Source organism: Drosophila tropicalis, unplaced genomic scaffold (assembly GCF_018151085.1).
Source record: "Drosophila tropicalis isolate 14030-0801.00 unplaced genomic scaffold, ASM1815108v1 contig_4, whole genome shotgun sequence".
NCBI classification, from domain to species: domain Eukaryota; kingdom Metazoa; phylum Arthropoda; class Insecta; order Diptera; family Drosophilidae; genus Drosophila; species Drosophila tropicalis.
In genome coordinates, this window is record NW_027172862.1 from 2,796,092 (window position 1) to 2,812,712 (window position 16,621).

A 16,621-nucleotide genomic window follows, 5' to 3' on the forward strand; every position below is an offset into this window, starting at 1 on the left:
AATGAAAACACTTTTGATTTCAATGCTATTTACATATATATATACTTACGTGTACTAGATTGCCATTTAATATCATTAGAGATAAGAAGGCAACAGATTCAACGATCAATTGTGGTTTTTAATTGTATGTGAAATTCATTTGGCCAATGGCTAAAAAATTAATGTTTCTACTTATTTGTTCCCATCAGAGTGAAACTAGTTTGCAAAAAAATACATTTATTTGTCTAGTAATAAACATAATAATAGTTATATTGATTTTTATTGATCTTGTTGTTGGTTTTCAGTATTACGATTTTGTTTTCCTTTTTTGCTTTTATTTTTTTGGTTTTAATTGCTAAATTTTGTTAGTTTTCTCAATAGTGTCTCAAACAAATAACTTTTTGCTTAAGAAAAGATAAAACCAGAAAGAAAAAAAATTAAAATATATATATATTTGAAAATGCATCTAATGGATATATAATTTTGCATTTTGCATTTGAATTTAAATGTTTGAATGAAAATTTATGTTTTTGGTTTTAGGTTTAACTGATTTTGATCTGATTTAAGTTAAGATTTAGCAAAACAATTTACGAGAAACTCAAAAATTTGTCAATTTTAATAACAATAATAATTTTTTATCTAACTTTTTTTTTTTTTTTTTTTTTTGATTTGAATACAAATCAATACAATTGCTTGATTTCGTTTTTATGAAATATTTGTAACTGGTTTTTTGGTTTTGTTTTGAATTCCAAGTTCTATTTTCATTTTGTTTGTTGTTTGTTACGGAAATTCAGTTGATAAAAAACTGAAATTTTGTTTTTTGGGTATTTGTATATATGGAAATGATGGAATTTTAGTAGATTGTTAGTTAACATTATCAACTATGTGATGTATATCTCTTTAAAAATATTGTTCTTTTGATTTTTCTCCACTTTTCTGTGTGTGTTATTCATTTGGAAAACAATTGACAAAGAAAGCGACAAATGGACAAAAAATCTACGTAATTTATTAAATTAAAAAATAAATTAATTATTTCACACACTTTGACTAATTAATCGATAACATTTTGTTTTATAAACCATATAAGAATTGGATTTCTTTCAGAGGCTTTTCTTTTAAGTCAGTTTGTGGTTTTTGTTTTGACTGTACTTTTTTGTTTATTATTTTGTTGTTTTTGTTGATAAACAAAAACCCATAATTATTAACAATTTGAAAAAAAAAGAACACACTTCTCTTTTATACAAATCTCAGTTCTAGCCATAAACTAGTTGGGGTTGTTATTTTAGTTGTTGTTTCTGTTTGTCCTCTCATTGTCCTATAGAAATATATATATGTATATATACTTTATAATGTGTGTGTGTGTGTGTGTGTGTGTGTGTGTGTGTGTGTGTCATATTGGTTTATGGTATGGTTTAGTTATTTAGGCCAGCATCATTCCCAGCAGGAACAAATGGAGGCCGACTCCATTTTTGAATGCGAATAGTTTTAGATTTATATATATATATCTTGATACTCACATTTCTCACTTCTTAAATATGGCATACAAATATAATTTTGTAATTTATGCTAAATTTTCATTTTGTTTCACTATTTTTACTTGTAATTGAATTGTTTGTTTGTTCTCCTGTGTTTCAATGTTACTTTCTTAACTAGGTATACATACGTATTACATGGATCCGTGTTTTGTCATTTGTTTGATTCCTTCATTTTGTTACTGTTAATATATATATATATCCTATATATGTAAATGTTGCTCGTGTCTGTGTCTGTGTGTGTATATACTCGTATCATATGTTTGCTATGCTCCCTCTATGTAGATTTAGTTTATGTATACGTGAATTTTGGTTTTGCCCCTACAATCCTAAAGCCAGCCGAAAAGCGTCATTCTCTCCTAAACTTGTGCTGATGTATTTGTATTATAGCCCTCTACATATCTACATGTACATGCCCGTGTATGTATATATATATATATGTGTATATATGTATGTATGTATGTTTGTGTGTATATTATGTCTCGCTACATTGGCACAACAAATCAAGTTGAAGACAAAATGGGGAAGGACCAAACTGATAAGATTTGAGAAAAGAAAGAACCCCTTGGAGATAAAGTATTCGAACTCTTCATTCCAACATTAATCGTAGACAATACTATAAACTCCCCACTCTATTTAGATCAAGCCATTTCGCCAATTTGATGAATGTCCTGGATAACGCAAATGTTTTTAGTTTTTACACCCAAGAAAAGGAGTTTTCTGTCAGCAAAAAACAAATCGATTATAATTGATTTTATTATGCATAGCAAAAAAAAAAAAAAAAACTAAAAAAAAAATAAGAAAAATAAACGAAAATACGCAGAGTGGGTTAAAAAAATAATAATACGTATTATATAGACCTATGTATACATATATAATAATAATAGATTATACACACATAAACAAACAGTTTTCGCCATCTCTGAATGTGTGTCTATGTGTGTTTGTGTGTATTTGGGGGAATTTTTAAAATTAAGTGCATAAATTATGTACTTTTTGTATTTGGTATAAAACAAATCATTTTCAATTGCTTAAAAACTAAAATTAAATTAAATATTTAAAAAATATTTATGTACTTTTGTGTGTTGTATGTGTGTGTGTGTGTGTGTTTGTTTATATACAAGCATATATATTATGTGTATAGTACTATAATAATGTGACTTGTGATTGTTTCTGTTGTTGTCTATTAAGGTTTTTTTCATTAAACAAAATTATAAAAATTAAGAAACTTTACCTAAGGCTGAACATAATATTTTTATCTAAAAATATATATATATATGTATGTATATACATATATCTCAACCGATACATATTAATTTTTGTTTTTTTTTTTTTTGCAGAAATCATATTTCCCAAAGTATTTTAATCAACATAAACAAAAAGAAAGCAAATAAAAAGAAACTAAAAAAAAAAAAAACGTGTTTATATGTAATTGCATTTTTCTTCACTTTTTCTAAATATTTTCTCTTTCTTTGATTTTTGTTTTATTGTTTGCTTACGAAAACTAACAACAAAAAAACTAACAGCACGTAGAATTGTGTTAAGTTTTTTTTTTTTTCTTCATAGGATAATTCATTTGTTTTTTAAGATTCGGTTTTCTTTTTTTCTCTTCTTTTTCCTTTTCTATATGTATGTAATTTCAAAGTAAGGTGTGTGTGTGTGTGTGTGCGCAAAAGTATTTTGCCTGATCATCAATATATAAAAATAAAAAAAAATGTAACAAGCTAATTTTTTTCATTTTTTTTTTTTTTTTTGAGTACAAAGAAAGTTTTAAAAATTATACAAAACAAAATGAAATTGTTGACTAAATCCATAATAATAATAAATACATTTAACTTAATAACATTTTATGTATTTGTTGGTTTGTGTGCGTGTGTGTGTGTGTGTGTGGTTTTGGAATTGGGATTTTAGGGTATTGATTTTGGTTGTTTGGGAATAAAATAAATAAATAGATTTAATACATTATGCTAGAAAACATATTATGCAGAAAATATCCACATAATATTTTCCTATTTTGCCTTTTTCACCTCACTTTTCTTCACTTTTCTCCACTTTTCACACAATCCATTAGCCTTTCGTATTGCCCGATCAGTTCGTTTGGTTGTGTTTTCTTTTTTGTTTATTTCAAATTGTTCTTCATAATTGTAGCCCTGGCAGTAATTAATTAAACTAATTGTAAGTGGAATTGAATTTATTGAATTGGAAAGTAATCGAATTGAACATTCTGTATTTGGCTGAAGATATCATTTTTGTTGATTTGATTATCTAAAATATATGTATGTATATTTTCATTTACCGTCAGGGCATAAAATTATGTTGTCTAATTGTTGTTGTTATTGTTGTTCCTCTTTATTGCTTGCCTTGCCTCTAGTATTCTTTTGTTAATTTTTGCTTCTTTTATCTTCAATTTATGCTAATGTTTTTTTTTTTTTGTGTTTTTTTCTATACTCAACAGTTTGTTTTTTGCTTTGTTATCGATAAATAATATTTGTATGTAATATATAGTAACCTGATCTCAGGCAGGCATTTTCTGTACTTTGCTTCTCTTACAAGCTACTGTAGCTTAAATATCCTAAACAATTGTGTTTAATGGGATCTCCAATGATGATGATGATGTTGTTGTTGTTGTTAGAGTTTTTTGAATGTTTTTGCGCTGCTAACTGCACACAAGTCCATTCTTTTGGGGCAACTTGAGCAGACGTCGTGTGCGAAACTCATAGGCACGGCGACAAAACATTACCAATTCGGCATTGGTATGCTCTGGCACAGTCCGTACAGGATAACAATTAGCAACATTTGTGCGTCTCGGCACAATGCTTACATCCTCCACATCTTCTTCGGCAGCACGCAGACGTCGACGATATCTAATTGTATAGAAGAATACATTTAGTTAATTAGTTTTTCGAATTGTATTAATCGTGTTTTATTTCATTTTACTCCACCTGCAGTACTCGCTAAATGTCAGGACATAACATTTATCCTCAATGCAAGCCACCGAATTGTGATCCCTGTGTCGTGAGGCGTAAACCTCATCAGGACAATCATTCCGCTGGCGACCCTGATCTGTATGCTCGGGCCGATAGTACCATAATAATGACATCATCATTTCCCCTACAACATAAAATTAATTAGTATTCGAATTGGTTTTTAGTTTTTGTTTTTTTTACCGTCTTCTGGATTTTGCCATAGATGTGCCACCTTAGCCACATATGGCAGCTCATTATCCTCATTGGCCTTGAGCAGGACACAATCCCTTGTGCGTATAATATCACCCTCCACATGCCTCATAGCCGGATAGCAAGTGCGTAAAACCAATGGATCGTCGCTCTAAAATGGAACGCAAGGATATTTCGATATTATATTTTGGTGTTCATTGATTAGATCTTTTCATTTCCAAAACTTGTAGGTAAGATTAAAACTAGCAACTATAAATCGATATCTGAATAGTCTTCATCCGACTAAATCAAGGTTTTTTCAAACATATGAATTTGTAGACAAAAAAAGCTGAGACTCACATTAAGAAACACTGGTCCTTGAAACGCCTTGCCCGCCCACATCCAGCCATTATTCCATTTGGGCACTACATTGGCTCTCGTTGCCGGTGGTTGAGTGTCGTCTATTTCATAGCTAACGCCACCGGGTCGCTGTTTCTGACGCTTGCGATTGCCAAATTTGCAACGTGATCGAGCCCGTTTCATATGCGTTGCGGCTTGACTCTGATGACGAGATGTTGACGAGTGAGTTGGCGTCGTAGGCGTTGGCATGGGCGCAGGTATGGACATTGACGTTATGGTTGCGACAGGTTGATTGGGCGCCAGGAACTTGTGGGGATCATCGGAATGTTGTTGAGGCATTACTGTACCGATTTGTGACGCATCTGTGGCCATGCCATTGACATTGGCATTCTTTTGAGCTTGCAAATCAGCCGTTTGATACTCATTATTATTTGTTTCAGTGGCAGCGTTTGTCAATGCAACTGCCGTGGTTGCTGCTGCTGCTGTTGCCGTTGCAGATGTTGCTGTTGTTGCAGCCGTAATTGCTGCTTTCTTGCCCTTGACTTTGGTCTTAGCTGTCTGCTGTTTTCGACTTCTCTTAATAGGTGGCTCCTGACCCAACGATATTTTCGACAAGGGTTTCTTAGTCTCTGACTTGGAGCGCTTTTCAGCAATTGGCTGTGATGTTAACAATTGTGTGGGCGTGGTCGATGTGGCGCCGCCATAAATTCCAGCCACTGTAGAGTTTTGTTGCCGACTACTAGTATTTGGTTCAGGATCACTAAAATAACCACGAGAAACAGTTGTATCTAAACTATCGAGCAAATGCAATGCAGCAATTTCCTGTTTTCGTGGACGTGCTCGTTTGGGCGATGCGCTAACGGTATTTGTAATGCCGGTTAACTGCAATTCAACTGCTGCTGCTGCTGTCATTGATGTTGCTGCCGCTGTCGCATCTTTTAGGCGCTGTTGCTCTTCCCGCCGTTGGGCTCGCAAACGTTGCTGCTGTCGCTGCGTTAATAGCAATTGTCGCCTTTTGGCATATTTGACTGGAGCCCGTCCATGTCGCCGCACAAATTTACGACCCGGACACAAATATTTCTTCGGTTCGGCCTGTTTGATAAGACTTTTATAGCTATGATGTGCCTTGGATTTCTTGCCCAGAGTTAAAGATGAAGCTAATAGATTGAAGCGCTGTTTAGCCACTGCTGTTGTGTCCGTCTGCACCTCGGCTGATGTAGTAACTACCTCAAGTTGGGGTTCAGATTCGTTTGGTTCTGTCTTAATGTTAGGCTTCAAATCAAGCAAATTGCTGATATGTTCTTGTAGTTTGACCTTTGGCTCCTGCTCTGACATATGCTCGATTTCAATTTTGATTTTGGTTTCTGCTTTGATTTCCGCTTTAAGTACAAAAGGCAACTCTGGCTTCTCTAGCTTCCCGTGCTTCTCAAGCTTCTCTTCATCTTCCAACTGCAGCTGTTGCTTCTCAAGCTTCTCATCATCCAACTGCAGTTCCAATTGTTGTTGTTGATGTTGCTGTGTTTGTTGTTGTTGTTGCTGTTGCTGTGCTGCATAAACCATTTCTCTGGCCATGCTCTTGCCAATTCTCGCCTTTCTTGGAACAATTATTGATGCTGCTACTGTCGCTGCTGCTGCTGCTACTGGCGGTGGTGTACTCGCTGTTAGGTCATAGATATCAATTCGCTGTTGTTGCTGGTGCTGGTGATGCTCTGTATCCACATCCCCTTCCTCCAGCAATTTATCATCACTGGCACCATAATAGCTCTCTGGCGGCGTTGGAGGTGGCATCACATGTGCCTCATATTGCATTTTGGTCACCACCTGACTTGTGTCATCTGATTTTAATTCTGTCTTGACCAGCATCTGGCATTGGGTTCCCATATTGTTTGTCGTTGCTGCTGTTGTTGATGTTGCTGTCGTTTTGGTTGTTGCTGCTGGTGTTGCTGTTGTTGTTGTTGTAGTTGTTGTTGGTGTTGTTGTCATCTCATTAGTCTTGTTGCTGCTGGTGTTGTTGTTATCGTTGTTGCCATTTTTAACTGGGCCTCTACTGGTAGTCAGCGTTGTTGTTGTTACTGTAGTGCTATCGCTGTTGCTGCTGCTATTGCTGGCATTGCTCTGATGTTGCATGTTATTGCTGTTGCTGTTGCTGATGCCGTTGCTATTATTGCTGCTGCTGCTGCTGCTGCTGTTGTTGTTGCTATTGCTAGTAGTACTCATCAACATATTGCTGCTGCTGTTGTTATTGCTCGTCTTGTGCATAGAACTGTTGTTGTTGTTGCTGCTGCTGCTGTTGCTACCAATATGAGGCCCAGTATGGACGTTTTTTGGACACGATTGCTGCATGGGGCATGGACACTGGGGCGGATATTCTGTGAAAAATAAATACAAAAAATCAGTAAACAATATGATTTAGTATTTCTATGAATATTATATTTATTACTAAAACATGAATGAAACGTACAGTCGACATCTAATATTTCCAAAAATTAGCTAAACTTTAGTCAAATTATTCACTTTGCTTGTTTCAAATCTACTTTAAAGATGGTCTTAAGATTTGTTGGAGAATTCTAATCTAATATTCCCCATATTTTTAATCTTAGTCAAATATCTATGTCTTAATCGACACGGCTGTTGATGTTGATACCCTTCTTACTCCATGAGTACAGCATATAATACTAAAAAGTGAGGTTATTTATAGCTCGATTATTGTGTCGATAGATGCGATAATAGACTTCTGATCGTAGCTATCCCATATTGTCTAGTGGTTAGGATACCCGGCTCTCACCCGGGAGGCCCGGGTTCAATTCCCGGTATGGGAAGAATGAAAGTTTTCTTTTTATATTTTATTTATGAATTAATTGTATATTTTTTTAAAGACATTAGAACCTTTTTGTCTGTTGCTAAAGATAATTAGTAAGGGACAAATATAAATATTGTTGGTCATTGCCTTACTTTTTCTGTTTTGCTATAAATACAGCTCATAAACTTCCCATCGCAGCTATCCCATATTGTCTAGTGGTTAGGATACCCGGCTCTCACCCGGGAGGCCCGGGTTCAATTCCCGGTATGGGAAAGATGATAGTCTTTTTTTTTTATTATCTACGACTATTTATTTTCTATTTTTTGCCTAGAATGCAAGTTATCTAATCATCTAAATTATTATTTCTCATATCTATCTAAGTTTTTATTGATTAATGTTCATTCTGGGTGTAGTTTTGGTATGAAATGAAATAATAATTTTGCTAATTTTTAATTGTTTTGTTTTTTTTTTTTTTTTTTGAGTTCCAAAATGTTATGTAAATTGATCTAAGAACCATACTTTTCCTTACCCATATACGGTCCCTGCAGGGTCCGTGTATAACATTGGCCGGCAGCACTAGCGCCTCCTGGACTATAGCCGGCGTAGTAGCTGGGCGGGCCTGGATAATGTTCTAGATGTTGTTGCTGGTGTTGTTGATGCGCTGGTACCAATTGAGTGCCTGCTGGTATTGCTGCAGTTATCGGCGTGGTTATCGCCCCCGCAGCTGCTGCACTGGTGACCACCGAGGTGGGATGCTGATGTTGATGCTGTTGCTGCTGCTGAAGAGGGACCGACACTGGGACGGGAACTGGTATCGCTGGTTGAGCCGCCCCCGTTGCCTGTGGCGGCGGCACTTGTGGCTGCTGCTCGTATAATTCAGGTGGCGGTGGATGCGGCGGTCCAGCGTGCTGATAGTACGGATAGCGTCGATAGGCTCCCGGTGGTGGTGGTGGCGGGTGGGCAGTTGGATGTGTTGGTGGCGGCGCACTTTGATATACCTTGCTGGAGAAGTAGGGCTGATAGGCGGGCGGCGAGTAGCACATGACCTCACCGGGATACGGTGAATAATAGTTGGGTGGATAGGCAGTCGTATAGTGCATTTGGGCCGCGTGCATGGAGCGAGGATAGGGCACGCCCGGATGAGCGACAGCGGCAGCTGCCGCGGCCGCCAAAGCGCTACCCGGATATGGCTGGGGCTGTTGGGCTGGCACAGCAACTGGAGTCGATTGTTCCGATTCTGATGAGGGTGTCGTTCTCGTTGGATGCTGCTGCGACGTTGGCGTCGATGGCTGCAATGAGGACGAATCCTCGTCTTGTTGCTTTTTCACGGGCTGCGGCTGAGCCGGGATCTGGGGTTGAGCTTGAGGTGGCCCTGCTATGACATGGGGTGAGATCAGCGGACCAGCCGGCTGATAGTAGCCTGCAAATAGGGAAAAGCAAGAGAAAAACAAAAAACCGAAAATTAATAAACGAGGATCAGTGATTGCTGTTGGTACCAAGTGAAATGCGGCAACAAGGCATAAAGTGAAAGTTGGCCTCGTCTGCTGGCCAAACCAGTTGTGCTGCTCTTAGCCAGCTGCTAGCTGGTCATACAACTATTGCAACATACCCGCCCCCGTCACCCTGCAACTCCCTTCCGCCCAAATATAGCTATCGCTTATGGCCCCCTCTTTCTCCCTTGCCCTATGCCCCAACCATGCCTCCACCCCCTGTTTACCTCTTCCCAACATATGAGCCGCATACAAAATGTCGCGAAAATGATGTGCCGCATGTTGCTCCAGAAATGTGAACGATTCGGCTATATCGGCAGCAAAGGCAGCCGCAGCAGCCTCATCCCTAGCAGGCATGGGTGCCATTGCCATTGGTGGCATGCTCATTGGTGGCATAGTCATGGGCGGCAATGGCATGACCATGCCTGGCATGGCTGCTGCAACTGCCACTGGCGGCGAAAGAGCCGCTGCCGATGAGCGTTCCGTTTCGCAGGTGCCGCTGCTACTGGTGCTGCCCACACTGGAACAGCGCTGGTGTTGCGGCGGCGAGATGCGTAAAGTCTTTAACAGATCACCGGATAAAGGTAGCGACGACAATGAAGACGAAGAGGATGAGGTGGAGATGCTATTAGCCGACGGTGACGACGACGACGACAATGACGAGGAAGCGTTCAATTTTTTCGTGGTCTCTTTTAGGCGCATTTTTTATAAAATTTATGAAATTGTTTGCTCCGTTTTTATTATTAATTTTTTGTTTTCTTTCTTTTTTTTTTTTGGTATTTTGTTTGGTTTTTAGTGTTGGTATTAAAAATATATGTATGTTGTAATTATGTTTTTGTATAAATGTTTGTATATATATTCTTGTATATATGTATATGTATATATATTTATTTGTTTTCGTTTGTTTTGTATATATTGTATTTGTATATATATGTATATGTATATGTATGCATGTATGTCAACAAGGAAGTTTCATTGTTAAGGCAACTATTTTTACAGTTCTTCGATATATTTTGTTTGCTTATAGATTATAATTATTCTTTATTGTTCTTTGTTAATTGTTATAATATGTCTTTGAATTCACATCATTATCATTATTATTATTATTCATTTCATTTCGTATTTGTTGCATTCATTTTATAGATTTTCGTTTGCAAATATTTTATTCCAAAAGTTAATTATTTCATTTTGATTTCTGCTGCGAAAAAAGGAAAACAAATCAATTTTTAGTTATTACTTTATACACAGAGTCCAAACACTTTTTGGTTAATTGTTTTTTAAGTGGTTTTACACGGCACATTGAGCGAACATTTCCGACGTTTTTTATTTTTTAAATGGGCAAAACGTACGCGTTTTTAAATTTTGTGTTTTACGCAGATTGTTTTTGGTTTTTTTTCAGGTTTACGCGTTGGCAGTTAAATTATATTTATCCTTTTGAAATGTTAATGTTTTGAAAGTAGCTCAACAAAAGAATTTGGCTCATCTATTGGAACTTATAACAAGTAAAGTTAAAAAAAAAAAAAAGAAAACCGCCTGCTGCACCAACACCAATAGTTACTATAAGGATTAGTATCCTTAAGACCCAGAAGCCCATCAATACACAAAGATGGGTACGTATTAGATGGTAGAGCAGACTCGGCAAACGGTACGTATGAGCAGCGTATAGAACATCAACATCAACCTACGCTTTGCACTCGATCTACACAAAGATAAGCTCCAAATTCAGCCAATTATCCTGATGAAAGTCATGAAGTAAACGATCGAGTGCTAATTGTATCAAAAAAGCCAAACCCAAGACGCCCAATATGCCTACACATATTTCTAACTGATACGGATAGAGTAGAATGTTCAATAAACGCTATTTAAAGCTAGCATCGAGCAGCCCAAATACGTCGATGTGGTCAATACAGTTCGCTGCACAGTCTGACGAAAACCTCCCAAACTGAGATCAGCATCGTGACGCAGCAGTTAAAAGGTTCAAAGGATACCATTAAGGGGTGAAAGCAAGAAGAAGGAAATTTTAAAAGGGGTCTAAATCCCAATCGATTAAGCTTAATTTAAGAAAATTTCACATTTTTTACCAAGTCAAATGAGAAATATCAAAGAAGTTAAATTCGGCTATGCCGAAGTTTATATACCCTTGCAGTCCTTGACAATAATAATTTCACATGTTCAAAATTTGTTTTCTGCAACTCAATTCATTAATATACAAACAAAACAATTTTACTCTTCATACTATGTACAATTTGTTCTTCTTCTTCCCTCATTCCCTAAGCAAAGCAACGCACGCATACACATACAGTTTATGTAGCGTTGCGTCTGTGTGTGTATGCATGTGCTCTGTTGATTTGATGATGACGTAGTAGGCAGCAAGCAGAGCTGCCGGCAGCGATTGAACCGATTTATATAGACTGTAACTTGTGTTCTATTTATCCGATCAGGGTCAAATTTTGGGATCTGAGATTTTATATCAAATTCTATTATATTGGTAAATTTCATGGGGATACTCCAATTTTTGCAAAAATTTTTGTTCCAGAGCTATATGATATAGTAGTCCGATCCCAAAGATTTTCATACTTTATCTCACACGGGTAAAAAAAAGCTCCCAAAAAAAATTTCATCCCGATAGCTCTTAAGATGGCTGAGTAAAACGCGTACGCACCGACGGACAGACGGACAGACGGACATGGCTATATCGACTTAGCTTCTCATGCTGATCAAGAATATATATACTTTATGGGGTCGGAAACGTCTCCTTCTGTGCGTTACAAACATCTGACCAATTTTATAATACCCTCTGCAAGGGTATAAAAATTAGAAATAAGAAGGTAAGGTAATTATCCTGCAAAAGGATAACAAAAAGGAAAGACAAATCGTTTTAATATAAACAAATTTGAATTGAAAACAACAAGTTGCAATTGTGACAGGCAAAGAGATGGTGAGAGAAAGAGAGGTAAGTTAGCCCCTCTTACCGCCAACTCTCACCCACTCACACACACACACATTTTGACTCTCTCTCTCTCTCTTGTTTGCTTGCTCTCTTATTGTAAGCGCGGAAGCATCGAGAAGTCAAAAGCCAGAGCAACATTGTTCTCTTGCCGGCACGAAGACACCACCACCCACCTCCTACAAATCACCCACCGCTTTGCCCCTCTTGGAGCATCCACAATATAAACAACAATGCGACGCGTAAAAACGAACGCCTACTGCAAACGCGACAGAGACCGAGGCAGAGACAGAGACAGAGACAGCGGCATGCCCAACAGCACGTAGCACGTAACGGAAAGCAACAAGAAATGTTAACTGAATGGCGTGAATTACACTCTCTGACGTCACAGGGAAACCAAGATGATGATAATGAAGATGTTGCTAGAGCAACTGTTAGCCGTGGCTAAGAGAGAGAGAGAGAGAGAGACAGAGACCTCGTGAGTGTGGGAGAGAGAACTAAGTTTCGTGTTGGCTGTCAGGTGTTATTATTTAATGTCACCATCGCCTGTCAAATGCAAGAATATTGTAAAAATACATCAGAACAACAACAACAACAATTTGTCAACGTTTGCACTTGACCTACAACTCGCTAAATGCGTAATGTGCATACACACCCATACAATGTATGTATATAGAGTGTATATAGAGCAACCGCAACCTGTAGGGCGGTTCGGTGCAAAGGGTCACAACCGTTTAAAGCCCACGCAATATTTCTCATTCAATATATATATGTACATATATGTAAATGTTCACAAAGAACAACAAGCAAATAACCTTTTACCCCTTTTATCTACACACACACAGAGTACAACCCATAGGGCCAGAGAGAGAGAGACCAGTATTGAGCAGGAGACGCGACGCTATTCGCCTTAATCTTATTTACCTCGATTCCCGAAAGTTCGAGCCAACAAATTTAATCAAATTGAGTGTTAAGGTAGTGGGTTAAGGAGAAGGCTGAGGTAAATAAATAAGAGATACATAAACAGACGATGAATATTGACCACACACACACACACACTCACACAATTTCATCGCATTTGGCTAAAAATGATTTAAATGCCAACATTTTACAAAATTAATCTTCATCCCGCTACATCCTCTGCTTGAAATGAAATTTCAATCATCAAAGAAATTACAAAATTTTAAAAGATATTTTCAGTTTAGCTTGTGAGAATCTTTTGGTTCGTATTGCCCATCCAAAAACAGTTCTGTTGGGTTTTTTAGCCCTAAACTATATAAATAGTATGGATCGTACAACAAGTTACAGTTAAATCCGGTTATAACATCGCAGGGCCTCCGGTTAGTACGTCTTCCGTATATAACGACGAAAATCGTCAGTCTCTTGAGCACCGTTATAACCGGTTTCTACTATATATCATATAATTTTTATAGAAAAGAATGGTCAAAAATGATGATTTTTATTAATAACTTCGTTTAATTGGTTTAATAGTTGTACTTGTTGAAATTTGTTGAAAAATCGAGCAAGAAATCAGTTGTAGATCAAAACATTTGATATTTTTTTAATATTAATTTAATATTAATCTTATAAAAATCGTTAATTAAATTACATACAACTTTTAATGCCAAATTTCATCAATATCGGACGAATTTATCATACAGAATGATGGAACCGATAAATCTTGATTGCTTATTGTGCAACTATCACCCAAACTAGCTAAAACTAAGCCAGATCAATCTAAAATTTGGCCAACAATTCTGACAAATCATTATGGGCGACATTTCTTGCGAGATTCCTTTGGATGAGATATACAAATTCTTGTATAAAACAAAATTGTTTCCTTCAGGAATTCTATGGTGCATTTCATGGACGGATCCATCGAAATGCTCTCCTTGAAAGTGTTTGACTTTCTTAAGCCGAAAATCATAGTTTTTTGATTGGACATACCCCTAGATCTGTTTACGGTTTCTTTCGTGCCTTAATAATTATAAATGTGCAATAAAAACAAATCACAATTGTCACTGAAAAGGAACAACTACTCCCATTTACAAACTTTCATTTGAAATTTGGGATTTTGGTCCCCGTTAGCCTTGTCAATTACAACTAGTAAGAAACTGTTCTACCATTATTGAGGCCAAGTTGAAGTTAACCGAATGAAAACCCTTAAGAGTAATAGATACGCGTGTACCTTTTAATACTGTCATTAAGAATTTAAGATCAGACTTAGATAATCGAATTTATATTAAACTTTACATAAACGAATACAACTAGACCACTTTATCTATTGCTAATGGCTCGATTATAAATCACGTGAGAAAAATGTTAAGGCAAACACTTTAGGCGGTTGAAAACACATGTAAGAGGGGGCAAATATGTGTAACAACACTTTCATGCAACCTTCCCCTATAAAATACCAGCTTACAACAAGGTACAAGGTACGCCCCATGCCCCCCCTCCCAAACCCTTTATTATCCGTCGGAGAATCGGTAGATGAGGAGCAATTAGCGAACCCCGCTGCAATTAAGTACCTGTGCATGATGATGAGGGGCTACAGCAACATCATTTTTATTATCATTGTTGGCTCTGGTTGCCTTAACAGCCTAAGTGAATTAAATGCATACAAGAATTAATGACACCACGCCCACCCAACGCCTATCCTATAATTGATCCTGCTTCTTGCACCTGCTGTGTGTGTGTGTGTGTGTGTGAGTGGTTGTGTCTCTGTATCTCTCGATGACAATGTGAAAGCGAAACAAACTAACCAAACATCCAGGCAAACACATTCCTGCTACCATAAAACACAACTTTCTCCTTTCCCCAAAAACCAAAAAAAAAAAAAATGAGTGACCGACCAATAAACATTTTTTTTTTTTGTTTTGTAAGGTCGATATTCATAAATTTGTGGTGTGTGGTGAAAGGCTAACCATGGACAGCAAATTCATATATGAAAGAACCACCCACGGAAAGGGGAAGATCCTGCATATAGAAACAACGAATAATACAATTTTCTGACTCTGGTCCTCAAGCTTATGCCTATTAGACTGGCCATGACTCGATGGGTTTTAGAACTTTTTTGAGAACTCAGGACGAATAGAGTTGGAAAAACATGAATTTCTCATTAAAGGGGGAACTAATTTGGTTCCCTTTAGACTTGAATTATACAAAAACTTTTGGCACAAGGTAAATTTGAAGTTCCTTATAGAAAATTGCGTTTTTTTTACTGTTTTTTGGACATTGTTCTAATAAAGGGCGTTAGTCGATTCGTTGAAACGCAGAGAGATGTAGATGTAAAGAGATGGATTAGGCGGTAAGCACTTCTTTTTTTGGCAAATGGGTGGAGGGAAGAGAGGCAAACGGCAACAATTCATAAAAAAGATAAATGAACGTATATAAATGGAGGGGAAAAAGAAGTCAATGAAGAAGACAACAGTGCGAAGAAGAATGAAGGCCCAAAACAGCAGAAGGCAAAAGAAGAATCATCATTATCATCATTTCGACCCGTCCCGAGCGGACGCGACGCAGCGTGCAGTCAACAGTAAAAGTCAAATATTGTAATTATGCAAAATACATAATTTACTTTGAATTAACAGCTGAAAAGCCAAAGCCGAAATGAAGCAACCAACAAAACAAAAAAAAAAAATGAAGCAAGTAAGTCGACTCGTCGACTTGGGTATACCATACACCAGGCGAAACAAATATTTCAAATTTCGAAAACCAAATGTATGTCTATTAAATTGTTTTTACATGTTTCATAGTATGTGCTATCTCGCTCACTCTACGAACATACGAGCACTCTAGCGCCGCCACTAGCCAACGGCCAATTCTGGCCTTGTGGACTGCTTTGTAAAATACGTTCATACGCATATTTTGCATGTTTCTAGTCCGATTTCAATAAAATTCGGTAGTTTTGTAGAAATAGATAAGAATAATTAGTCTGCCGAATTTGAATGCGATAGTCAAAAATCTACAGGAGAAAATCGGTTTTTTCTTAAATATGGAGGCGGAAGTGGGCGTGGCAAAATATGAAAATAGATGTACCCTGCGCGCATACTAAGCCAGTGTACATACTAAATTTGGTGACTTTAGCTTTGTTAGTTTTTGAGAAAATCAGTTTTGTTTAATTTGCGGGGGCGGAAGTGGGCGTGCCAAAATTTTTAAATAGCCAATATCTGCGCGTCTATCAAGCTAATCTGCATACTAAATTTGATGTCTCTAGCTGTTATACTTTTTAAGAAAAACAGTTTTATGTGATTCCTGGGGGCGTAAGGGGGCGTGGCAAAAAGTTTGAACAATCAGTTTTTGCGCGCTAACTAAACGGGTATACAAAATAAATTTGATGTCTCTAGCTGTTATACTTT

General features: G+C 37.1%; 1 protein-coding gene and 2 non-coding genes across 3 annotated transcripts in view; 2 read left to right on the forward strand and 1 right to left on the reverse strand.

The window, feature by feature from the left end:
* Positions 1-1,685: 1,685 nt before the first annotated feature.
* Hers (Histone gene-specific Epigenetic Repressor in late S phase) overlaps positions 1,686-16,621 on the reverse strand; it is a 44,718-nt gene continuing 29,782 nt past the window's right edge. Inside the window, 5 exon segments of the mRNA XM_068285383.1 lie at positions 1,686-4,375; positions 4,454-4,622; positions 4,679-4,838; positions 5,027-7,395; positions 8,356-9,246. Of these exon segments, the coding sequence (XP_068141484.1) occupies positions 4,168-4,375; positions 4,454-4,622; positions 4,679-4,838; positions 5,027-7,395; positions 8,356-9,246 (3,797 nt within the window). The 3' untranslated portion in view covers positions 1,686-4,167.
* Positions 7,774-7,845, forward strand: TRNAE-CUC (transfer RNA glutamic acid (anticodon CUC)). The gene has a single exon. It is a non-coding gene; the product is annotated as a tRNA-Glu (tRNA).
* On the forward strand, positions 8,028-8,099 carry TRNAE-CUC (transfer RNA glutamic acid (anticodon CUC)). Its single transcript has one exon. It is a non-coding gene; the product is annotated as a tRNA-Glu (tRNA).